The 27,434-nt window shown below is 30.5% G+C and overlaps 2 protein-coding genes across 2 annotated transcripts; one reads left to right on the top strand and one right to left on the bottom strand.

Moving 5' to 3' along the window:
- Positions 1-2,472: 2,472 nt before the first annotated feature.
- LOC131618489 (putative lipid-transfer protein DIR1) lies at positions 2,473-3,086 on the bottom strand. Its single transcript, XM_058889702.1, has 2 exons — positions 2,745-3,086; positions 2,473-2,650 (listed from the first exon to the last, which is right to left on the bottom strand). The coding sequence occupies exons 1-2, from the start codon at positions 3,055-3,057 to the stop codon at positions 2,613-2,615; spliced, it is 351 nt and encodes a 116-aa protein (XP_058745685.1). The 5' UTR covers positions 3,058-3,086; the 3' UTR covers positions 2,473-2,612.
- Positions 3,087-19,466: 16,380 nt separating this feature from the next.
- LOC131616759 (peptidyl-prolyl cis-trans isomerase CYP22) lies at positions 19,467-22,541 on the top strand. The gene is made up of 7 exons (XM_058888199.1): positions 19,467-19,760; positions 19,970-19,993; positions 20,074-20,161; positions 21,474-21,566; positions 21,942-21,974; positions 22,077-22,133; positions 22,253-22,541. Exons 1-7 carry the CDS (start codon positions 19,597-19,599, stop codon positions 22,361-22,363), a joined length of 570 nt encoding a protein of 189 aa, XP_058744182.1. The 5' UTR covers positions 19,467-19,596; the 3' UTR covers positions 22,364-22,541.
- Positions 22,542-27,434: the final 4,893 nt, after the last annotated feature.

Genomic DNA, 27,434 nt, shown 5'->3' with positions numbered 1-27,434 from the left:
CAGGCTTTGGTGGATTCAAAATTCCAACCCAACCCATCATTTTTATGAAAGGTGCAAGGACCGGCCTCTTTTGCCACCTCTACACACAATTACCTTTTATCTAATAAGAATTCAATATTTTGTGTGGTATATACATGTTTAGAAGTGTGATACATGATATATATTTCTGGATTAATATAACAGTTTTCATTATAAATTTTTCTTATATACGCAATATAAGTACTTGATATTATTTTTTATTTGCTATTAATAATATTTATTTTAATATATTAATATATATATATTTATATAATACTTTTTGTTATAATGAAACGTTTTTTCGTATTCAATAGAAAATGAAAAAGTTAACAAAAATATTTAAAAAAATTGTATGTTATTATAGAGAATTAAAAAAAGAATACATAAATTGAAAAACTTATTATTAAATTCATGTTTACAATATATTTGTATGTAAGTAGGTGTTTATTAGTAAATAAATTAAAGAATTAGGAGTGATAAAATAATGGGTCATAAATTATTATTCATGAACAATAAATTTAAACGTAAGAGAATTTGTGGGGATGAATTAATGAGTAATGAAGTAAAAAGATTCAAATATAATTACATATAAAGAGCCAAATATAATAATAATAATTTTGATATATTTATATTATTATATCTGAAATCATAAAAATTCAGCAAAAATATAAATTTTTAAATATTCTATAGTTATTTTTTAAGTAACTATTATATATGAGATTGTAAATCCATTTGAAAATAAATTTAATTTTAAGAATAAAATGAGGTTTATAAACGAATTTTCAATAAATATTAAATAGTTTTTAATGGAAATAATTTTTAAAGTAATTATTATATATGAGTTTGCAAAATAATTTGACAATAAAATGATTTTTAAGAATAATATGGAGGATAATATAAAAGAAATACTAGAATTTACAAAATAATAATAATAAAAATAATCATAATAATTTTCATATATCAATGTTATTATATGTGAAATTATAAAAATTAAACAAAATATAAATAATTTATTTAATTATAGAATATTTTAAAAAATATATTTTAGATTTTGATTATAAAATAGTTTTTAGTTATTTTTTAAGTAATTATTATATATGAGTTTTTAAATCCATTTGAAAATAAATTGAATTTTAATAATAATATGGAGGATTTATAAACGGATTTTAAATAATTATCATATGGCTTTTATAAAAGTTAGTGGAAATATTTTTTAAAGAGTTAAATATCTATGAATTTAATAAAAGTTAATGAAAATAGTTTTTCAAAATTATATTATTATATTTAGATTGATAGAAATTTGTAAACTATTTTGATGCATATATGCTAGTAATTAATATGGAATATAACTCAAAGAAATAATTAATTTTAAAATATAAATAATATTACTTGGTTAAAATAGAATTAGATTTAAGTCTAGATTAATATCAATTTGAATCGTTAGTATAATGTTAGGATTGCTATTATGACAACCTTAGTTTTAATAAGTAGATAATTTTTAATGTTAAAATCTTTTTGATATTCGCCCTTAACGTGACATTTGGCTTCTAAAACGTAGTTTTATTTATGGGTGTTTACGATTTGGTTTGAATCGGTTTTGAAGTAAAAATTCATCCAATTTAAAGATAAATTTATTCACAGTTCGGTTCGATTTTGGATAATTAATTAAAAAAATCTGATCCGGATTTATTTTGGATCGATTTTTGAATATCCAAATTACAAAATCTTATTATGTGATTAAGATTATAAAAATTCTAATAAATATTAGATTTGATATAATATATAATATATAATGTATTAAAACTTAATATTACAAAATGAGAATGATCAGTTGAAACAAATAAAATAACAAAAATTAAATAGATATAACTAAACTAAGAAATGGTATTAAGAAAATTAGTATCATCGACTAATATAACTTAACAAAATATATCATATTAATAAAAAATAATTAAAAAACAAATAAGGATAAAATATATATTTGCGGTTTAGTTTAATCTATCTAAAATTCCGAACCGATTTTTTGCGATTATTGTTATTTTCACTATTCATATTTTTTTATACGTTGACTATTTATTTATCATCTTAAAGAAAATTTAGTGAGGATTAATTTTAAGAAATATGTAACTTATGATTTTAAAAAAGGAGTATGATCTGTCCCTAATTATAAGTTGTTTTTATATAATAAAAAATCTATCTCCTAAATTATAAATAATTTATATGGATCATTAATGTTTATTTTTTATCATATATCTTATAATTTATTATTATCTCTTATTCTATTTTTTTTATCTTTCTACCTCTATATCTTCTTTTTTTAATTACATCCATGTATATCCCTTCAAATTTATTTATTTTCCTTTATTAATGCAATTTTTATCAAAGAAGGTAAAAACACTGAAATAAAATTAATACATGCCCTTATTAAAACCTTGCAACTTTTATATTCATCACAGTGAAATCATTTCATTTAACTCATTTAAATACAAATCAAATGAAGAGACAATATAAATTAATAACTAAAAAGACAAATCACATGTCTATTTTATTTTATTTTATTCATTTGCATTAGTTTCATGCATTCAATGTTGTCTTTAAGCCTTAGATGAAGGAGGATGAGGAATAGTATAACCTGAAAGAGTAGAAATGTAGATGAAAATTAATATTATTTTCACAAAAAGATGTTAACTTAGATAAATAATAAAAATAAAAAGATGTTGACTTACTTCCACACTTATCTGTAGGAATATTTTGAGCCTGACAAGTTTTTGCCACATACAAAGCTTTTTCTATGCTGAACCTTTTCTCAATATCAGGTATTAATGTTAAATATTTGCAATAACACGAGATATCAGCACTTTTTAATGCTGCACAACAAGATTCTGATGGTGGAATTTTTGGCCCTTCCTTTTGAATGAAACTTATACATTGCCTCATTTCATTTGGGTTACCACCACATTCAATTTGAGCAGAAATTCCTAATACTAAGATGCTTGCAGTAAGCATTAATGTTGCAAAGCACAAGAGTCTAGTTGCCATGGTGATGAAAATCTTAGTTTGATCAATAATATGAAGAAAAAAAATTAGTTTATATGACAAAGGCTGCACTAGAGACTGATTTATATAGTAGAATGATGATGTCAGAAAGAAATATTAGTAACAAACCCGTGCAAACGCACGGATTTTGGTTTGGTATGCGCATTTGTTTAAATAATATATTTATTTTAAATCAAAATTTTTGGATCATAAATAACATTTTTTTAATATAAAAATAATTCTATCAATAATAAATTTTTTCTCGTATACAACTATTATTTATGTTTAGGTATCATGTAGAAAAATATTTGGATCAATAGTAAATTTTCGTATATAAAAATATTTAAATTAATAATATATTTTTTCCCTTATACCATTTTTTAATAAAAAATTTTTGAATCACAAATACAATTTTTCATTTATAAAAATATTTAGATCATTAATAGATTTTTCTATATACAAATATTATTTATGTTTAGATATCATTTACAAAAATGTCTTAATCAATTGTAAATTTTCGTATATAAAAATATTTAGATCAATAATAGTACTTTTCCCGTGTACCTTTTTTTAATACAATTTTTTGGGATCATAAATACAATTTTTCATATATAAAAATATTTATATTATTAATAGATTTTTCTCATATACAGATATTATTTATGTTTAGATATTGTTTATAAAATATGTTAATCAATTGTAAATTTTCATAAATAAAAATATTTAGATCATTAATAGTTTTTTCCCGTATAGTGATATATATTTTTTGAATAAATTTTTTTTGGATCATAAATAGCATTTTTCATATATAATAATATTTAGATAGTTAATGACATATAATAATATAATAATATTTTGAATCATATAAATTAAAACTAATGATAACTGACACTCACTTTTGTATTTTATCCAATAACACACATTTTCAAGTATATTTTTAAATTCATTTTAATTGAAATAATTTTTTTAAACTAAAATTATTATTACCATCTTTAAAAGTAATGTATCTTAAAATAAAAATTATTTCAAATTATATTTCTTCGTTATTAATATTTAATTATTAAAGTTAATTTTTAAAAATTAAATACTATTTTAAATATAAATTCGCAATTATTTAAAATGATCATAATAATTTTTTTATAAAAAAATAATTTATTGAAATATTTTGATTAATAATTTATTAGAAGAAATAATAATAATAATAATAATAATAATAAAGTAATAAAAAGTTAAAAGTTAAAAGTGAAAAGGTGAAAAATGAAAAAGTGAAAAGTAAAAAATGACTTGGAAAGTGAAAAAGTGAAAAGTGAATTGAAAAAAATCAACAAAAAGTATTTTTTGCCCCTAAATTATTAATTTAAATTAAGATAAGAAAAGAGCAATTGGGTATTTTCTAGAACATGTTATTTTCTTATATTATAGAATTAAAGTTAATGATAACTTAAACACAATTTTGTATTTTATCCAATAACACATATTTTCAAGTATATTTTTAAATTCATTTTAGTTGAAATATTTTTTTAAACAAAAATTATTATTATTTTCCTTAAAAGTGTTGTATCTTAAAATAAAAATTATTTCAAATTATATATTTTTTATTAATATTTAATTATTAAAGTTAATTTTTTAAAATTAAATACTATTTTTAATGTAAATTGTTAATCATTTAAAATGATCATAATAATTTTTTTATTAAAAAATAATTTATTGAAATATTTTGATTAATAATTTATTAGAAATAATAATAATAAAGTAATAAAATGTAAAATTAATGATAATGATAGATAGTCAAATTATATTATTTAAGTTAATTTATTAATGAAGTCGTCAGACTAAAATTTAATAATGGAGGAGAGAGAGAAAAAAAGAATGAGACACACATTAGATTTTAAAATAAATGGTGGAGATTATGTGTCATTCTTTTTTTCTCTCTCCTCCATTATTAAATTTTAGTCTGACGACTTTATTAATAAATTAACTTAAATAATATAATTTGACTCTCTATCATTATCATTGATCTCCTCTCATAATTTTGCATTTAAAATTAACGATGTGTCTATTTTATGGTAAATATTTTGTGAAAGATGACAAATTATCCTATATTAATCTATTGTGTAACTTTATAAATAAAATAAAAATATAAGTTAAAAAACAAACATCACATCAATTTTTATGAAAAAACATAAGAGTGAAATCAAAATGGTTTGAATTTAAAATAATTAGACTAATTTTAAAATGAGATAAAATTGGGGGACTAAAATCATAATTTGCCTAATATTTAAATCATGTATGTCTCATTTAAATTACAAAAAAAAACAATTCTCAATAGTAAAAATAACAATTTAAGTTAAATTGAAATGACAAATGTGTCTTGAAGCATATTGGTATAATAAATAAAATATAACCACTAGAATCAATAAAAATTAAGACTATTTTAAAAACTCAAGATAAAATTTATTCATACAATATGTAAATGATTATACCATTCTTTAAATATGACTATACATATTTAAATGATTATACCATTCTTAATTATTTAAACAACAATAAAATTAAGAACTATGACTATTTGATAATTAAGCCAGAAAAGGAAAAAAAATGAAAATTTAACATTTGAAAATAACAATTTTGTATCTCAAATAAAAAGAATTTTTTTTTTAAAGCTGAATAGAAGATATTATAAATCAAAAAAAGAGAATTACAAGGATCACAAGGGGGACCAAACCAAAACCCCTTAGGTACAAACTCTATGTCTTGGGGTACCCAACTTGTCAAGCAAGAAATCTCTTTGAATATCTTCATGAATATAACTAAAAAACTTATAAGACTTATAATACAAACCAAGATTAGCCAAGGAATTAGCCAAGGAATCAACACAAAAATTGACTTCTCTATATATGTGTACCTAGATACAATTTTTAATTAGAGAAAACTTAGATACAATTTTTTAAGTATAATTTATATTATTTTCTTATAAAAATATGACAAGTATATAATTTTCTCCTATTTTTACTCCTTAAAAGATATTTAAGTACACTTATCATGTTTTCATTGAATAATAGTACATATTTTGCTAATAGTAATCCGTGAGAAAATGAAAAATATGGACATTTAAAAATAAAAATTGTGTCTCAAATAAAGACAATTGTGAATTAAAACAAAATATATATTTTGTTGATAATAATCCGTGAAAAAAGAGAAAATTTGACATTTGAAAATAAAAATATTGTGTCTCAAATAAAGACAATTGTTAATTAAAATAAAATAAATATTTTACTGATAGTTATACGTAAAATGAAAAGTTAGTTGTGTGCATAATTATTGACTATTATCCAATGGATTTAATTTATATGTACTGACAGTGTAAAATTATTTTACACTGTCATCCAATAGAAAACTAATAAAATGTCTTGTCATTAAAAGAACTTTTAAATTAAAGTATGATTTATTCTGATATAAGGTTGTGATTGGTTGACAGTGTAAAATTATTTTACACTATTAGTGTCTGAACCTTTTTCTCTTATCCAATTTGATAAAATAAATTCTTGACTTTCTTAACATTTAAAAGTTAATTAATTAGTAATAATAAATAAATACAATTGATTAAATAGGTTGTAAAAACAAAATTAAACGTAAATGTTGTATACATTTATACACAAATAAATATTTAGACAACATTTATTCTTGGAAATTAAACGTAAATGACAGCCAGACGACATTTATTCTTGGAAAAACTATTCATGACAATATCATCATGACACATGACCTTATTAGATGGTATAACAGGAAACATATCACTCTAAGTTGCACTATTCAAATGGACTTGCAGAAGGCATACGACACAGTTAACTGGGATGCTTTGGAGCTGATTATGATAGAGATGAGCTTCCCTATGAAATTTGTGAACTAGATAATTGCTATAAAAACTGTCTCATATAAATATGTGATCAATGGCCAGGTGAGCAACATTGTGAAGGCAAGAAGGGGTTTGAGACAAGGAGACCCTGTCTTTCCACTGTTGTTTGTGCTGGTAATGGAGTATTTACATAGATGTATGGCAGAATTGAAAGAGATGCCTGGATACAAATATCACCCCAGATGTGCAAGTTGAATATCACCAATATATGTTTTATTGACGATTTAATGTTGTTCTCTATGGGTGAGGTGCTTTCAGTACAGTTGATGATGAAAGCCTTTAACATGTTCTCTTAAGCACCTAGTCTTAGAGCTAACTCGGATAAATGTAAAGTTTTCTTTGGTGGTATTGGTTTGCAGGAACAGAAGGCAATCTTGGAGACAACACAGTTTGTGGAGGGAAAGCAACCTTTTAGATATTTGGGAGTGCCACTCTCTAGCCGAAAGTTATCCAATATTCAATATCAACCTTTGATTGATAGAATGACAATGAGGATTCAGCACTGGTCGGTCAAAATGCTCAGCTATGCAGGAAGACAACAACTGGTTAATAGTGTCTTAATGGCTATATCTGGATATTGTATGCAAGTTTTCCCTATACCTAAAAAGATTATAGGTAAAGTGGAAGCCCTCTGCAGAAACTTCCTCTGGTCTACAAAAGCTAATGGCAGAAAAGCATATGTGGCGTGGGAGAACTTATGTGAGCCTAAAAATGTTGGGGGGCTTAACATCAGGTACCTGAGTTTGTGGAACAAGACTATGATGATGAAGTTATTATGGAACATCCATATGAAGGTTGATAAAGTGTGGATTAGATGGCTAGATTCATATTTTATGAAGGATACACCAATCTTGCAGTGGCAGGTGAACAAAACTAGCTCATGGATGTTAAATAGCATCCTGAAGTGTTGTGATGCAACTCAAAACAGTTCAGCCTGGGATAAAGCTATTCAAAGTGGTAAATTTAAGGTTGCTACTGTGTATAAAGAGATGAGGGGTGAGAGTGTGGATGTGCCGTGGAAAAATATATTCTTTCAAAACCATGCTAGGCCTAGAGCAAAATTCGTCTTACGTCACCTTGAAGGGCAGATTGCCCACTAAGGATAGGCTTGCAAGATTTGGATTATCAATGATAATTGTTGTTGCTTCTGTAATCAAGATGAATCATTGTACCACTTGTTTTTTGACTGTATGTATACAAACAATATTTTGAGAGAAATGTTGGAGTGGAACGGTTATCATAGGAGCATCTTACATTGGGCTCAGGAGCAAGATTGGATGATTCAAGAAACAACAAAGAAAGGTTGGCGCAAGGAGATCCTCTAAATGACCTTGGCAGAGACTGTGTATCAGATTGGCTTAGTAGGAATAATGTTGTGTTCAATAAAAATCAACCCAGACTTGACATTACAACAATTATTCAAGAGTGAGTGGTTGGTAGATGCCTCACACATAGGACTTTAAACACCCATGTCAATGTGAACTCTTTGAGCCTTAGTTAGTGTGCTGGGTGTGTTAGTTTTCTTTGGTTGTTTTGTAGCCTGGATCTTCGGATCGGCAAGTGCTAAACTATTTTTTGGATATTAATAAAAGTTTATTTTGCTCCAAACAAAAAATTTAGTATAATAAATCTATATTATAATTATGTGTTAATATATTACAAATAATTTTTAATATGCATAAAAAGTATAAAAAATACTCTATTTCTATTTTATTGGTAATTTAAAAAATATTTTATTTATTTTTGTTTTGTTGTATATTACAATTATTTTTTGAAAAATAAAAAAGAAAATATGTTTTTCTTTTACAAATATAACAAAAAACAATAACATATTTAGATAAATAAATAAAATGAGCTAGATTTATCTATATTTAAATTTTGAGATTTTTTTAACTTAGTTGTTTTATTTTTTACTTATATGGGTTCTTTTGTTTTTTTTTTCTATTTATTCATATATTTTTTTTATTCATTCTACATTGTTGATAGATGTGAAAAATAAAAATAAATTAATAGCTATAAAAAGTGTAAAATATTTCTTTGTATTTATCCGTATTTTTTTGTTTATTTTTTTATGTTTTCATGTGTTTGTATGCTTCTTCATTTGTATTGTTAATAGATTTGAAAAACAAACAGTAAATTAGTAACTATGAGAAGAATGGAAAGATAAAATAATAAAATGAAAAGAGAGAGAAATAGAAAAACGGATTTAATTTAAGAATTTAAATCAGTTATATATCTAGGGTGGCAAAATGGGGCCCGTCCCGCGGGAAAAGCCCGTTTTACCCGCACTTTTTCGTGGGATGGGACAAGGTTTTAGGTCCGCTTTCTTTAATGTGTCCGCCCCGCCCTATTTTTTGTGGGCTTTTGCGGGCATTCGTTTTTTCATAGAAATTTCTATTTTTAGACCTAAAAAGTTGAATGCCCGCGGGCTTTCCCCGCCCCCCTCACTTTTTTGCGGGGCAGGCAAGATTTTAGACCCGCAATCTTAAAAATGTCCGCCCCGTTTTTTCACGGGGCGGGCGGGCATTTTTAAGATTGCGGGTCTAAAATCTTGCCTGCCCCGCAAAAAAGTGAGGGCGGGACGGGGAAAGCCCGCGGGTATTCAACTTTTTAGGTCTAAAAATATAAATTTCTATGAAAAAACTAATGCCCGCAAAAGCCCACAAAAAATGGGGCGGAGCGGGCACATGAAAAAGTGCGGGTAAAACGGACTTTTCCCGCGGGCCGGGCCCGTTTTGCCACCCTAGATATAAAACTTATTTAAATTCTTAAATTAAATAAGTGAAATATCTCCGATTAGATTAGATTATAATGTTATCCGAAGAATATCGAGTTCGATTCCTAGGTAGGAACAATGTTTGGCCAGTGCTCATACCTCTCGGCACAAACTCTAGATTACTAGGGCCCCTTTCCCCTAAGAACCATAGTGGAAAAAAAATCTCTACAATTAACAACTAAGTTAGGTTAAGGTGAGTGTATCATAAATAATATTACGTATTTTTCTCAACAAAGAAAAGTATAAAAAATAATAATAACATTCATTCATTTATTGTACATTGAATTTCAATGGGTTCCAAAATTCGATTTAACTAATATAATATATCTTAATACTTTAGGGTCTGTTTGGTTCAACGGAGGGGAGGGGAGGGGAGGGAATTTAATAAAGGGGAGGGGAATGGAGGGGAAGGGAGGGGAGGAAATTTAACTAAATATATGTTTGGTTCAAAGAAGGGGAGGGGAGGGAAGGGGAGGGGTTTTTACTAACATATATGTTTGGTTCACAAGGGGAGTGGAGGGATTTTAAAATTAAATTACCTTTTTATCCTTATAAATATTGTTATTTGTTCTTCGTAAAAATAATTCTAAATAACAATAGTACTGAGTAAATTTCCCCAGATAAAAACTTGTTCGTTCATAAATCATACTATAACAGTAAACAACACACATTAGTTGAACTATAGATCTTCAACGCAAATCAAACACTTATCTGATCTTGATGATTCATCTAACCCAATAAAACAATTTCTATAATTAAAAATACATAAAAATAATGTTAAAATGTTAAAAAAATTGGACAAATAATATTAAACTTAAAATTTTTATTTATAACATAAACATAATATATTTGCATATTATTATTATTATTATTATTATTATTAATAATAGTATAATAAAAAAAATCTTATTACTATCATATATTATAAATAAGAACTGATATAAGGATGTTATTATTATTAAAAAACAACATAATATCAAAAAAGAAAATTCAACAAAATAAAAAGGAAAAAATTCACCTGAGAGCAACAAGGCACAAAAAGCAACCGCAATGAAACGTGAAATAACATAGAAAAATCTAGTCTTTAATAATTCAATAAGGACAATCTTGAAATTAAAAAAATAATTGAGGATAAAATAGGGAAAATAATAAAATTTGGATTAATGAATCTTCCCTCCCCTCCAAATCCCTCCAATTTGGAGGGGAGCAAAAAGTGAGTCTAGGAGGGAATTTGCTCCCCTCCCCTCCCCTCATAAAAAATGAACCAAACACATTTATTTATAAATATCCCCTCCCCTCCCCTCCCCTCCCCTCCCCTCCCCTCCATCTACTTCCAACCAAACGGACCCTTAGACAACTAAAATATAGGATTTACGAGTATTGTCATTTATTTTTTATTTTGTAGACTTTATTTGAGAGATTGGAGGTGAGGAGAGAGTGAAGACTTTCAAAAATAATTTTTTTATAAAAATATAAAAAGATTTGATATTTTTTGAAAAAATGGTTTTTTTTATAAAATGATAAAAGGGTATTAATCATTACTATATTTTCAATTTTCATAATACTATAATAACATAAAATATATTTAGAAAATTTATGTAAACCTTCGAAAATCCTCCTTCAAATGTCAATGTGAATTTTTAGTTACTCCAAATTAAACAAAAATTGGTATTATAAATAAAAACAAATTCTCCAAAACCCTTCCAACTAAAATTCTTCCGCTCTTTCTACTCAATCCTTTGTTAAACAATGAGCAACCATATTCACTTGACGCTTAACAAACTCTACCTCATAGTTTGGAAAATTAAGTAACAAAAGTTTAATAGAATGAATGATATAACTAAACTCGGAACCTTCGACAACATTGGAATGGATAGCTTGCACCACCTTTTGCGAGTCACTCGCAAAAACTACATGATCGAGATGAAAGGCTAAAGCTCCTTGGATAGCTTCTTTCAAAGCCAACGCCTCTGCTTCCAGCACAGATAAAGTACCAACATCACAAGCAACACTCGCCTGAACAAAATTTTCCATATTATCTCGGATACACCAACCTCCATTGGTGGTTCGTTGACTACTATTATACCCCGCATCGACATTGCACTTGGGCCAACCCAAAGGGGGACCTAATGATCCGGATTAGGGGGCAGCCTCTCTATCTTGAATATTTTGTGCCATAAACTAATCCCGCGACTTATGAAAAGCTAACCAACCAAGTCTTGGCGCTTCCTCCTTCTCGTTGTTCCAAATAAAATTATTTCTATTATGCCATAAAGTTTCAATCATAACAGCAAAACTCCCAACCACCTTTCTATCCACCGCGCTACACACTTTCAAAATAAGATATTTAATATTTTTAGAATAATTAATAAGAGGTACAACAATATCGTGCAAACCTGATGTCGTCCAACAAGAATTAATTTCAGGACACCCGAAAAAAAATTGCAAATCATTCTCCTCAGAAACATCACAAAACTGACAACAAGAATTAGCCGAACCCTTGAAGGCAAACAACCTGTGCAAATCCTCCAAATAAGGTGTTTCACTCGGGGTGGCGCAAGAATAGACCACATCCTCGTGCAGCTCGGAGGTGGCACGACAGAAGAAGAACCGCCCCCGCGACTGTAACACCCTTCTAAACCTCCGATAATTAAATAATATTTTCAGAGTAAACATGTAATTAAGAGCGTAACAATTATATCATATAAAATAAAACATCTGTCATGTTGTTCTGAGGAACATAAACAATTACAAACATGTTTAAAACACAGCGGAATACTTCATCAGTGAATATTCAAAACCATCATCTACCACGTTCAAGGCATAAACAACATTATTCAACAACAAAACCAATACAAGAGTTATTATCCAACTCTAAACGCAAATGTCCCCTAGTGTTACAAGACCAGAGCATGACACCGACACAACCGAACTAAACGAAGTAACTCTACGAGTTATCCTCACCCAGCACAAGCCGCTAATCCTTAATCTGAAAAATAATCAACAGTAAGGGTGAGTCTCATTCGCAATTAAACAGTGTTATCAATTCATAAACGATAAAACATCAACAGTATAATATTCATCCAACATCATCATATATTCAGGCTATACACACATACACCAGACACACAACATTATAACATTGGACAACTTCCATTCATGTTATAATAAATCAAACACCTAATGCAATGCAACTACATGCATGTGGTACCAATCATGGGATTAACCCATCTCACCGATCCACCATCATCAAGGATACGGCTACACCCACTCACTAATTCCACATAATGGGAATTAGCTACCACTGATCCACCATCGTCAAGGATCAACCAACATAATGATTATGAAATGCATGCATCATCTACGGCATGCTCATCATCAACATCCATCAACGATTCATAATCATTCATCAATAACACACAAAGCATACTCATATCACAACCATTTGATATTCACCACAACATAATACATTTAATACAGCAATATATTATCACCTCAGCAATCATACTTGCTAAAAACACCGCATAGCATATCCGTACTGTTACTCAATTTGCCACCAAAAATACCGGGTTTTTAAAATAAAATTGAGCTACTGCTCTTTAATCTATTTTATTAGATAGGAATTAGGAAATTAAATTATTGACTCGACGTCCAAAACGGCACCCAAAACGGATTTACGGTCCAAAAGATACGAATTTTTGAAAATAAATATTTTTCGTAAAAGCTGCAGCGTAACGAGTTACGCCTGATAAAAATCATTTATTTTTTTCAAAAAGGCTTCAGCGTAACGAGTTACAGAAAAAGCGTAAAGGGTTACGAAGAACAAATTTTCAAAAACAGCTTCAGCCGTAATCGATTACCAGGAAACCGTAACCGGTTACGCTTGACGTAACTCTATTGCTATTATTTTTGCTTGACCGTAACCGGTTACGAACAACACCATAACCGGTTACGAACTCGTAACCAGCCCAAAAACCCCACTTTTCACAACCGGAACTGTAACGCCCGGAAAAATAAGTATATGCTTAATTTGGACGTTTGTGACGTTTATTGGAATTTTATCGTTTTTGGAGTCGTTTCAGTCGGTATTAGTTCGGGATGGCGGACTAATATTTAATTGAAGGTTTTCAGATTTTTGGCACTAGAAATATTATTAAGGTAATATTGTGCGTTTTGGGGTTTTTCTGAGCAATTGAGTTTGGACCGGAAAGTGAGATATTTTGTGTGTGAATAGTAAGTAGTGGGGGGAGATAGAAAAGAGATAAGAGGAAGAAAACGTGAAGAATCTAACCAAGGTAAGGGGGTGAATCTAATTTATCTTGGATGTATGATTCTTATAGTCTTGTTCTTATTCTTGTTCTTGTTCATTTTCTATGCTTGACCAACAATGGTGGATTGTGAGGTTTTCATGATATAGCAAGATTCAAACATGTTTTGATTGGTATTTTGTATAGAATCATATCCTTGTTGTGTTATGGTGATTGATCATGCTTTCTTTTCCATTTCCATGGCTTGATTGAGTTTGGAGAAAATGTTAGGTTTTGAGAAAGATTGATGAATCAACCATGAAAAGTTTGATGTTAGGTTATTTCTATGGTATGTATGTGTTGTATTGATGTTATAATGATGTTTTGGAGTGGTTTTGGTGGGTATAAGGGGCTTGAGACAGTTCTGTACGTGCTGGGATTTTTCTGGTTTTTCACACGTCCGCCAAGCGGCCTCAGGTCCGCTGAGCGGAGTTTTCGTTGGTCCATTTCTGGAATTTCCGCTTAGCGGCCCGCTGAGCGGCCAACAGCATATTTTATTTTTCCAAAACTTTGAAACTTCGTAACTCCTGGACCGTAACTCCGATTTTGTCGCCGTTCGAAGCGTTGGAAAGCTAACGCAATGAACTATACTATGATCTAATTAAATGATTCATAGGATGTAGTCTCCTATTATTTTTATTAGGATCAAGTGATGAACTGTGTAGTATGTTCAATTATCCAAACTTTGAAACCTTGTAACTTTTGATCCGTAACCCCGTTTTATACGCCGTTCGAAGCGTTAGGAAGCTAGTTGGATGTTCTATATGATGGTATAGGCTTGGTTAGCTTGTGATTAATTGGTTGTAATTGTTGTTGATGAAAACACATAATTGTTTATATGCGCGATATGATTGGTAAATAATCATAGTGCTTGGTTGCAATTGTTGTTAGGGTGTGGGTTAACATGAAACCATGTTCATATGCGTTATGTATTAATGAATGTTCATTCTTGATATGTGACGATGTTTGGTTGTTTGTTGTTAACAAGATATGTGGCCTTATGACAAGTAACTGTTGTTATTGAGGTGTTGATGAAGTTGTGGGCCGATGGCCAATATTAATTTGATGTGTATAAGTGTGTTATACGTTCATCTATGCCGATGTGGCCAGTATGTTTTGACGGTGAATGTGTGTTGTGTGCTTATGAACGCCTGTATGATAATTATGGTGTGATGTAATTGATAACGACGTTATTAATTGGTGATGTATCCTTTTGGATAGAATATAAACGATGTAACGTGAGTATGTGATCGTGTTATATTGTTGATGATGTTGTTGTCATGTAATAGAGTCATATATTTGCGCATCATAACATTTCAATACGTTAATGGCGGAATGCTATTAACAGGTGGCCTGCGGGCATTGGTTACCAGTAGGAGCTTAATGCTCGGTAACGGTACATTAGCCTGAGTGGCAAGAGGTCATCAGTGGGAGCTCCATGCTCGATGACAATAGCCTGCAGGCTTCCTGAGTGGAATAAAGTCCCAACATAATGCTCGGCAAGGTGTATTTGTCATAATGACAAGGAGGAGTTTACTCCGGATTTGGTACCACATGCATATGCATAGTCGAGTCTCATTCATCATTGTCTGTCTTTATAATTTATGTTATCATTCATGTGTCGCATTACTTATATATCGACTGTAGCTAAATGAGTGGATTACGTTGTTGTATGGTTCTTGATGATACTTGTTGGCATTACTATATTTATCATGCTTCTTCATTATAAATTATATTCTCACCCTTCTGCTGATTTGATGCTTGAGTGGCATCCTGCAGATTAGCCGCTTTGGGAGTCTTTGGAAGAGGTAGTTCTCCAGTTGGTCTTGTCGGTTTCTCTGATACGTAACACCAGGGAGTCGGGAGTCTGTTGTTATTTATTTGTATATGACTCTTTTGAACATGTATATGTGATGGTGTGCTGATGTGTATTGTAAACACTTTATTTTGGAAAACTCCTCTTTGAGAGTGAGAGCTATACGTGTATATATATATATATATATATATATATATATATATATATATATATATATATATATATATATATATATATATATATATATATATGTTCATATCTTCCGTGTGTTATGCATCGTTTTATTGGCAGGTGCTGTATACTTTTGGCATCGCTGATGTCCGTTTGTTTTCTAGGTGTTTGTTTGGTTACTTAGTGTAACATCCTAATTGTGTTGTATGAAATTTTAATACTCTGATATTTTCTTGCCTAAATGCTTGGGTAAAATTGGGGTGTTACAGTAACCGGTTACAAACGACACCGTAACCGATTAAAATGACATAAAGCAGAAAAAGCACTTTTTGACAACAACTTAATTCCCAAACACCACCCAATCGATTCATTACGATTGTACACGAAAGTCAAAGTCAATTCACAAGTATTACATGTTATATCACCAATCAACAAACACATCCAACATCATCAATCATTAAAACATGTAATTACACATAACTTGTAAAATTGAACCTAAATGTCAAAACCCCAACCTAGAACATTCTTCTCTATTGAATCAATACCATACAAATCTTAATCCTATCATCTACAACCCGATAATAGAGGTTAATCGGAAGAGTCCCCCTTACCTTAGCCAAGAATCTGGACTTTTCCCATTCTTCTCCATCAAACCCGTAAGCCCTCTTTCTTCAAATTCAGCAAGAATCTCCAATCTTCAAACTTGCTTATCTCCCTCATCAAGAACTTCTCTGACACTAATTAATATATCAAATCAAAGGAAATTTCGTGTAGGATCCGAATCTTCAAGAATTACCTGATTTGGAGCTACGAGCAAAAAGTTATGACTCATTTTGTGAAGGTTGTACCATGAGTACGAAAATGGCTTTTCTCCATGAGTTCTTCTTCTCTCCCTCTTAGGTTTTCCTCCTCTATTTCTCAATTTCCTCTTATTTCCTTGTTTTATGAAAACATAACATAATTTAGTAATGGGCTCAACGATTTAACACCCCCTTATTACTAAATACCACATTTGACCCAAAGACCAATATTCCATAATTCCTCCAATTAGTTCAACGAAAATACTAAATAATTCCAATTATAATTTAATTTCTGACTAATTAAAATTAGAAAATATGGGGTGTTACAGCGACGTCTGCGGGAGGGTGGCAACTGTGAGGAACCCTCAGGATTATCCCGAGGCCTCCGTGATGTAGTAGTAGAGGGGAAGGAGATGGTGAAGGCCCGAATGGAGCGGGTGACAGAGAAGGATCGGCTGGGGCGGGTGAAGGAGTAGGCCCGACTGAAGCAGGTGATGGAGAATGAATGATTGGGGTGAGTGTATCAGATGTCGTAGGTGCATCATGTGGAATAGTTGCTCCATCAGTGACCTGAGATACTACACGCATCCGTTTTCGGTGGACAGATGCGTGTTGTGCGGTCCTACCATGAATGTCCCTATCAGGACCGTGGGTCATGTTGTCTACATTATAAATAAAAAAAACTTGAGTTAGATACTTCGTATTTATAAATAAACATCAAAATAAAAATAGAAAATTACTCTTCCGTAGATGCATATACGGAAGTACCTTATTTTTCAAAATATTAAGTGCTTCATAAAAATAGAAAATTACTCTTCCGTAGATGCATCTACGGAAGTACCTTAGATTCAAAAATATTGGGTGCTTCCCTAGATGTATCTACGGAAACCGCTGAAACTCAGAAACACAACAATGACGTCTGAGTACTGTTCCAACCACTACAAACTCTATTTTTTTGGCTTGATTATCCATTTAAAACCTCAAACAACCCCTATATTGTCTCTAAATACTATTTCTAAACATATTCATTTCTACACCTAAATATTGAATTCTAATTCGATTATACAAATCCTCTTGCATTAAAAAAAAGTACTTCCAAAAATACATCTACGAAAACAAGACGGTAGTTTTGTCAAGGGAGTGAGTCTCAAACCTAAACATATAGGGTGGGTGAAGAAATCTTCGTTCTTTTAATAAGATTTTTTCTTTACCCACCTCCCTATGGGGGTCACCCCCAGCGAAAAACCCATTTTACCCCGCTTCGGAAATGCATTTCCGAAATATTTTTTTTTTCAAAATTTTTCCAGACTTCGGAAGTGCATTTCCGAAAAAATCCCAAAAATTGGGATTTTGACTAATTCGGAGATGCATCTCCGAAACAACAAAAAAAATCTAAAAAAATCCCAAAAATTAATTTTAGGATATTAATTAATTCACATATCATAAATTTGATATAATTTATGAATAATGAATAATAATAATTATATATTTTGATATAATTTATGAGTTATGAATGATAGTTATTATATATTTCTATCCTAATTCATATTTTAAAATTTAAAATAATTTTAATTAAAAAAATTAAAATAATTTCACTTACAAAATAAGTTATAATTTTTTATTTATACATTTATAATAATTGTTATATATTTATAAAAAAAATTAAAAAAATGAGTGTTTTAATTTATATATTTATATAATAATTATAATAATTATTATATATTTAAAAAAATAGTTTTTTCTACTTTTGGTAATATATAATTTTTGTCTTATCAAATCATAATTAATTCTTATAAAATTAAATAAATCTCTCCAACTTTTTCTAACACATAAATAAATTTTATTTTTATAAAAATTACGTGCATAAATAATGAACAATTAATTAAAGTAAATAATAAAATTGTTTCAATTTTAAATAGAGTAAAAACTAATGCTCAAAATGTGCATAAATAATGAATAATAAGCACATAAATGTTACAATTATATATTTTTTTTCACAATAAAATACAATTATATATTATATATTTATATATTTCACTTACAAAATTAATAATTATGATTATATATTTATATATTTTTATTCTGATTCATAATTAAAATAATTTTAATAAAATAATTTTTAACTTTAAAATTGTTTAGGAAATTTTGATTCACCTTAATTTTATCGATTTACCTTCATTTTATTAATTCACTTTCATTTTATACTTATTAATTGTATTGATTCACCTTAATTTTAATTTTTTAATAATTATTAAATTATTTCGGAAGTGTATATCCGAAACATTCCAAGACCAATTTGGTCTTGGAATATTTCGGATATGCATCTCCGAAAACACCTCCCTCTTTCAAAAAGGGGTGTTTTCGAAAATGCATCTCCGAAAACTCAAAAAAGGGGTGTTTTCGGAAATGCATTTCCGAAAACACATTTTTTTCGTGTTTTCCGAAGTACATTTCCGAAAACACCTTTTTTTTTCCAATAAAAGTACGTTTTCGGAAATGTATTTCTGAAATAAGGGATATTTTGGTAATTTTGTCAGAGGTGGGTAAGAAGGTTAGGAGGTGGGTAAAGAAATTTTCTTTAATAAAATAACTTCTTTAAATTAAAATATTCCCCCTTTTCCATGGACCAAAATCTAAAAGTAGTTCAAAATTCAAATGCAAATTGATTTAGTGAAGTGAGAACTCGGAAGCATTTCATTGTGCTGTGTTTTGCGTTGCTTGCAAGCGAGTTCGTGAGCGATTTCATTTCAATTTCAATGGCAGCTTCACTAGGAGGCAATAGCGTAGAGTGGCACGTTCGTCCTCCAAACCCTAAAAACCCAATCGTCTTCTTCGATGTCACCATCGGCAACATACCTGCCGGTAGAATCAAAATGGAACTCTTCGCTGATATTGTCCCCAAAACCGCCGAGAATTTCAGGTCCCCGTTTCTCCACCACTTCAATTTTCATATATAGTTGGATTTTAGAATGTTGTATCTGAATTTATCAGTTGTGCTGAAAAACGATTGAAATTGGTAAACCCTAATTTAAAGAGGTTGCTTTAGTTTTGATGAGGTGATGTGATGTGATATTTGAGAAATTCTTGTCTTTAATTCTTACTAACGAGTTTACTTTTTTGATTTTGCAGACAGTTCTGCACGGGGGAGTACAGGTAATGCAACAATCTTTTCCAGAGTAGCCAATGATGCATTGTGGTTTTCCTTCTTCTTTATGATATGATTTTATTGGCAGGAAAGCGGGACTTCCTATTGGCTACAAGGGTTGTCAATTTCATAGAGTGATTAAGGATTTTATGATTCAGGCTGGTGATTATGTAAAGGTACTTTTATGGTCAATATTATCTCTGACTTGATCTGTTTTAACATATTAGTGCAGGGGTGTTTGTGTTTGTAATTTGTAAATTTTGTATTCATTATTTATAAGATAAGCTCATTGCTCATATGGTCTTACTCTATATGCATTGCTTATGTATCTCAGTTATGAAGTCAATGTTTCTTTTCTTGCCTAATAGCGTTAGGAAACCGTCTTATTTGACCTCACGAAATAGTGATTGTGTGAAACATGGTTAAGGAAAATAATATACCATAATTGATTTTTCTTACTGATAAGTCTTTAGAAAAATATACTACTTATTGATGATCACGATATAGTGATTGTGGGAAACATGGTTAAGGAAAGCGTGTTCTATCTTACGTGTAGGAGTTCAGTCTAAAATGGTGTTTCTTCAAAGGCTAATTGACAAATACCGTACTAGATTTGCAGGATCCTTATGTTTTCTAGTCAATCAGATTAGGAGGATTTATATACTTTAATTAAAATAACTGAGAAATTTAAGTGACGCAAGTTCAATAATGGAAGTACCTTGGTCTGGTCTGAGGTTTCACTTGCATCCAACTCTTTGATTCCCTAATTCTTTATACTTTATAGAGAATTAGGGAATCAAATTGTGAAAAACTCAAAAGGATTACAATTTGTCTTTGCTAGTTCTATTATCAATCAATGCCAATGGTCATGAATATTCTTTAGTTGTCTAATTCCTAATCAAATACCCTACTTGATTAAAAAAGAATGAGGAAAGCATAAACTATATTGAAATATAGAATGTCATTATTCAAAATACAAGGTCTGTTGTAACCCTAGCTATGAGATTTAGTCATCCATATGTAAAGAAACCAAAATCCCAAAATAAAATCGGTAGAGAAGTCCTTCTACGATTGGATGTGGCTTAGCATTGCGTATATCTTGGCTTAGCATTATGCTTATTGGTTTTCTTAGTATGCATAAATAATTTTAAAACAACTCAAAAGGAACAGGGGTAATAACACTTCACGATTGAATGTGGCTTAGCATTGCATATATCTTGGTGCTTGAATCTGATCCAATCTACATTATAACGACATGGGTGTTCTATTCTATCATGCCAGTTAATGAAAATTAGTATAAAAATCCAACAGTATTTACCTTCTCTGTTGTGGACTGTGGTCGTGTATCTCAAAGTTGTCTCTCGTCAGATCATTATTATCAATTCTTTAGATGATAACATACCACTTATATAAAAGTTGACAATGATAACAATATGATTAAATCCAGGTTTTATATGAAACTCTTACGAGTATATTCCTCCTTGGCAGGGTGATGGTAGTGGATGTGCTTCCATCTATGGACTCAAGTTTGATGACGAGAATTTCATCGCCAAACACACTGGACCTGGCCTTCTATCAATGGTATATATTTCTTGTTTTAATCTAGTGCTATTTTGGGTTATACGTAAATATTGAGACTGTTGATGTAATAGTGTTTCGATTCTAAGTCGCATAAAGATACAATTACTAGTTATTGTTAAAATTGTGCAGTGGTTATGAATTTCTGAATCAACGCCTTAATTTAAGGACTAATTGACTGTTCATGTATATGCAAATCGATAAGTTATTTACTAATATGTTAACTTACAACATTCTTACACCTGAAAGCTTTAAAATGATATTATTTATATCTTGCTATAAATCAATTCTGCCATCAATTAATTCAACTAGTATGGCATAATTATGGTTTTCTTACTCCAATAAAGAAAGCTGAAGTCTAGATTGTCTAATCTGCAGGCAAATAGCGGACCAAATACCAATGGTTGCCAGGTAAATTTCAAATAATCATTCATTTCCTGTTCTGTTTACTCTATGGTAACTTCTAATTGATAAAGCTCTATTTCTACTGATGAATCTTCTCTCTGCTTGCAGTTCTTTTTAACTTGTGCAAAATGCGACTGGCTTGACAACAAGCATGTTGTTTTTGGGGTATGCTCCGACATCCTTAATCACGTGTATTTTTCATGATGTCATTAGAATTTTGCTAGCATCTTTCTTGTCCTGAATTGTTGATGTGTTGATTATTTACCTGACTTTCCTTTTTGCAGAGAGTGCTTGGAGATGGTCTTTTGGTTGTGAGGAAGATTGAGAATGTTGCAACTGGACCCAATAACCGGCCAAAATTAGCTTGTGTCATTGCTGAATGTGGTGAAATGTAAAATTTTAATGTAACTTTGCTAACAAATTATAGTTCTCTAAATTTATTGAATCCTAGAGATGATGGCTTTCTATACAAGTATCTTTGGTCACTTCGACTGATCAATTTTGTAACGAATTAGTTGAGCAGCACAGCTAATTGGACAATCGAGCTTGGGAATAGTTGAAGGAAGTTTACTATCACGGTCTTTATATTGTAGAATAAGTTGAAATGCTTCAATTCTGTGAGAGTCTGGAGGAGTGTCAAAGGAGTGATATGGCTAGACAATATATTGGTGGCAATATTTGTTTTTTTTTCTGTGTTGTTTGGGTTCACATATACCAAAAAATAGAAGTTTTAGAGGTAAAACTAGCATTTAAAGGAATGTGTAAGTTTGATAACTTTGTGCGGGAAAGTGGAAACAACCGTATATTTAAGCTAAGAGCAGCAAAATATTTCAAATGCGAAAATGCATAAGATTTGTATAGATGGATGGAATGAGATGAGATGGATGGAATAAGATGAGATGAAGTGTTTAAGGGTATGTTAGGATTGATGGATGAGAGTGGAATGGAATGGAGGGGAATGGTATAAACTTATGTTCAATTGTTTGGATTGATTAAGAACAGATGGAATGAAGCGCAACCGGATGGAATGAATTTCATCTCATTTCATTATTTTTTATACCCTCCGATTTGGGCGGAATGACAAAATTTTTATATTGTGTCATGAAATAACCAAACAATGGAACGCCATATTTATTCAGTTCCACTCCATTCTGCTCCGTTCATTTTAGTCTATCCAAACATAGCCTAAGGATACTAAATAAATAAAATATTTTTTATTAGTTAATATTTCAATTTTTAAAGCAGTTTTAATGTATTGAATATACACAATTTTAAAATAATTTATCACTTTATTATTATTATTATTATTATTATTATTATTATTATTATTATTATTATTATTATTATTATTATTATTATTATTATTATTATTATTATTATTTTTCTTTCTTATTTAGGCTTAATGAAAAATTTGTTGTTTTTTCACAGTATTAAAACAATGAATTACTCAAAAAAAAAAAACAATGAATTAAAATTTTTAGTTTGTCACAGTATTAAAGATTTAAAGCAATGAATTAAATTTTTTAGATTGTTTATTCTTTAATTCCATTTGCCTTACTCAAAAAAAAAAAAAAATGAATTAAAATTTTAGTTTGTCACAGTATTAAAGATTTAAAGCAATGAATTAAATTTTTTAGATTGTTTATTTCCATTACACCGCTTTTTTACTGTGTTTCATTTGTTTTAAGATATCCAAACATAGACTGCGAGTTTTAGCCTATGGTTATCTATTTTCTCAATTGGTAGTTTTTTTAGCTTGTAGTTGGAAAATGTATGCATAAGTCTGAGTTTAAATATGATATTTCCACTTAGTAAATCTTTGACATTATCACTATTATTAGGCAATTTCTTTTTTCATTCGTATAGGGCTGTTCTAATCTTTGACGAAAAGTTAAAAATATCCACAATTTTTTTAGATGCATATCCGGTCACATCATTTTTACACAAAATAAACGTAAATTGTTGAGTTCATTTCACTTTGTTAAAATTTAACTCGGAGATGCACGGGTTTGTTCGCAGTACATCTCTGGATTAACCTTTTTTTTCAAACACATGTGTTATTTCAGATATGCATATCTGAAAGCGTTTAATTGATGCTCTCTCTTTTCTCCTTCTTCATTTTTCAAAAACTTTAGAGATACCCTTATTGCAGCTCTTGATCAACATTCTTCCAGTCAATTTTTTAAGGAGCAACACTACTTCTACTTCAATCTTTCTAATCTCAACTCACTCCACTTATTACATTCAACATATTTCATACTCATTAACACTTTTTTGAGTAAGTTTTGCATTTAACTGTTTTTTTTATAGTTTTGATTAATGTATTAGGTAAAAGAAATATATTTTAAATGCATTAGGTAGTAGTAGAATTCGAAATATGTAGCTGTTAGGCATGCACTAAGATTTGGTTGGGTTTTGAATTGTTAGGGGAAAACTGGTATCCTTTTATGCCATTGATGCAAATATGAACTATTTCGGAGATGGATCTCCAAATTGTGTCCTTTCTGGTTTTCGGAGATTCATATGTAAAAAAGGTCCTGTATGCAAACTGATGTATTTTTCTCGTTTTTAGGATGACTGCAAACAACCACGACAAAATAAGACTCGGCCGTGAAATCCAACACGCTTCTGCTCGACGTGAGAGGGCTAGATTTCAGAATAAGCAGATAAGAGCTAGGAGGGGAATCGTCCCTAGGCCCCATGGCGAGGAAGCATCGAGTTCTAAGAACCACCTGTCACAGGGGCACGTCTCCCATGCTCACGAAGACCATGAGGAAGCTCTTGTTGCACATGATGATGTCCCTCCACTTGCAGACCCTTATCCAGAAGGGCTCTCTGATACCTCCTTACTAATATACTATACAGATCATGTTGTTGGACATGTTTGCGTTAGAGAGGTATATTTGTTAACTGTTGTTATTTATATGTTTAAAACAAATTCCCTGTGACTGATGTTCTTAACATGAGCGCGATTGTTTGAAATCTGTTAACCACAACAGAAAGATATTGGCGCTTTATCAACCTAAGGATGATTGGTTTGAAAGTTTCATCCAATACTCCAGTATTGTCGACCTGTGTTCTTCTAGCTACAAGGACATTAGCCATGGTATACATGGGGCTTTTACTGAGAGATGACATAAAGAAACATCATCTTTCCACTTCCCGTTGGCTAGATGATGATTACACTCGACAACATCGCTTGCCTTCTACACCTTCCCACTATGGAGAAGTTACTTGATCATTCTAGGGTCAAACACGATGAATCTCAGGAGATGATGGTCATTTATTTGGGAGTTCACCCAACAGATGTCCTGATGTAGTGTGAGAGCACCATAGATGCTCATGTCAAATTTTCATACTTGAAGGAGCTATATGAACAAAACTGGGAATCAGCCGATGATAACGACGATGATGATCTACAAGTTACCTACCACCAGGAGTATGCTTTGAGGTGTTTCATCCTATTCTTGGTTGGCACGTCCATGTTTGTAGACAAAAGTACAACCTACGTCGATGTGGCATACCTTAAGTACTTTATGACTAGTCGGCCATTGAAGAGTGGAACTGGGAGTCGTCTGTTTGGTATACTTGTATTCCAAGTTGGGTGAAGGTTCTCTTTGGACGAAAAAGTAAATGACAGACTCTTGCACCCTAGTGGCAATAATTTCCATAGCCACTATTTGTTTTAAAAGCACCTTTTTACACTTGTTACTAATGTTTTTTATTCATTTTTCAGGGATGGATCCTATCTCACTTTCATCGCATACACGGGTTTGATCATGTGCTAGAGTATATTTAGGATTGGCCACGTGCTTGCATGTATTGCATGCGTAAAAGGAACGATGTTGTGCGGCTGTTTCGTGTGTATATTGACAGGACTCAACATGATGACATCAAATAGACATTATACACCACTCATCGGGACGATGTTTCCTTCAACCTTATTTCATATTACTTCGGGTGGCTGGCATGTGAGAGGAATCTGATGTGACGCTAATGCGACTCAATGTAAATGCATGTGATACCATCGGTTCATAAGAACCCGCCAATTAATTCTTGTAGGAATTCTGGTGCCTCACTCACACCCCACCGGGCATACGATCATCCCACTCTTTGTCGCTCACACCCCACTGGGTCCAAGATCAATCTTCATCGCTCACACCCCACTAGGCACACTATCATACGATTCCCAAATAGAATCTTTGGATGTATCGCTCACACCCCACTAGGAACACGATAATCCTACACTTGTACATAAATGTATACAAAACAACACAACAATCCACACAAAGACCGTCAGCATGGTCTATGTACCTCGCCACCGCAGGCCATTATGCAACATACATACATGGAAAATTCAAGTATCATGTTATCACAAAGAATTGATTCAAAAGTCATCCAAACATCAATTCACAACATATATATACACACATACATATTATTTTACACAATCGCACAATGATAATCACCTACTGCCAACAAAACTATTTTATTGAAAAGAATATCGCGCTAGCTTTTTAACGCTACAAACGGGGACTCAAACGGAGTTACGATTTGAAAGTTATGAGTTTGTCAAGTTTTTGAAAATCTGCCCAAACAACAGTACCCGACTCCCTCCATGATGGTAACCGATTCCCACTGTTAAAAATGCCCAGAAACGTTATTTTTCAAGCGGTAACCGGGTACCCATATACCGGTAACCAATTCCCACTGAAGCAGAGTAAAAAAAAACAGATTTTTATACTTCTAAACTCAATTCCAAAACCCCAAACCTCTTCTATCAATAATCCAATATTTCATATCATCAACACAACATATATGTTTCAATTACTAACATCAAAATATATTTCTAACATCAATTTCATGGGTTCTTAACAAAACCTAAAATGTCAAAAACCTAGAAATCAAAATCTCAAAATCCTAACATGTTACTAACCATTGCATAAAATCATATATCCCATAACAAGATGAAGACCCACCCTTACCTTAGTTCAAAATCTTCAGCCTAAGGTTGCTTCCTTCCTCTCCCTTTCTCTTTTCTCTTCTTTCTCCTCTTTTCCTCTTTTCTTCACTTCTCTTATTTTTTTTTCCTTCTTTTCCCTTACTATCTTTCTATTCTTCCTTGTTTTGTGAAATCTTACTATCTCTTTACTTCACTAATGAACTTTAATAAATAACACCTCATCTATTTCTTACACTAACTCAACATTGGTCCAATTAACTATTTTTTTCATTTTCACACTTCTAACCCAAAACCACATATATCACAAAACACAAATTTAATTATTATCATACCATATAATAATTAAAAATAAATAATTATTAAGATAATAAACACTAAAAACTAGATGTTACAGAGTATGTCAGCCACAAGTCAATGGTCTTATGTGGATGGTTACATGACTTGGTTCTATAATGTATCATGCCTTGTCATGACATCAGACGTTCCTAAACATCCACCTAAAC

The sequence above is a fragment of the Vicia villosa genome, linkage group LG7 (assembly GCF_029867415.1).
Source record: "Vicia villosa cultivar HV-30 ecotype Madison, WI linkage group LG7, Vvil1.0, whole genome shotgun sequence".
NCBI classification, from domain to species: domain Eukaryota; kingdom Viridiplantae; phylum Streptophyta; class Magnoliopsida; order Fabales; family Fabaceae; genus Vicia; species Vicia villosa.
The sequence above is the reverse complement of the archived record's forward strand: the minus strand, read 5'-3'. Positions and strand labels throughout refer to the sequence as shown.

What these genes read in the sequence shown, in the direction of transcription:
- LOC131618489 (XM_058889702.1), bottom strand. Translation starts at nt 3,057, where the DNA reads ATGGCAACTAGACTCTTGTGCTTTGCAACATTAATGCTTACTGCAAGC. An exon ending in TCCTACAGATAAGTGTGGAA is followed by an intron (nt 2,651 to 2,744) that starts GTAAGTCAACAT and finishes CTACTCTTTCAG; the next exon opens with GTTATACTATTCCTCATCCT.
- LOC131616759 (XM_058888199.1), top strand. Translation starts at nt 19,597, where the DNA reads ATGGCAGCTTCACTAGGAGGCAATAGCGTAGAGTGGCACGTTCGTCCT. An exon ending in CAAATACCAATGGTTGCCAG is followed by an intron (nt 21,975 to 22,076) that starts GTAAATTTCAAA and finishes CTCTGCTTGCAG; the next exon opens with TTCTTTTTAACTTGTGCAAA. An exon ending in ACAAGCATGTTGTTTTTGGG is followed by an intron (nt 22,134 to 22,252) that starts GTATGCTCCGAC and finishes TCCTTTTTGCAG; the next exon opens with AGAGTGCTTGGAGATGGTCT.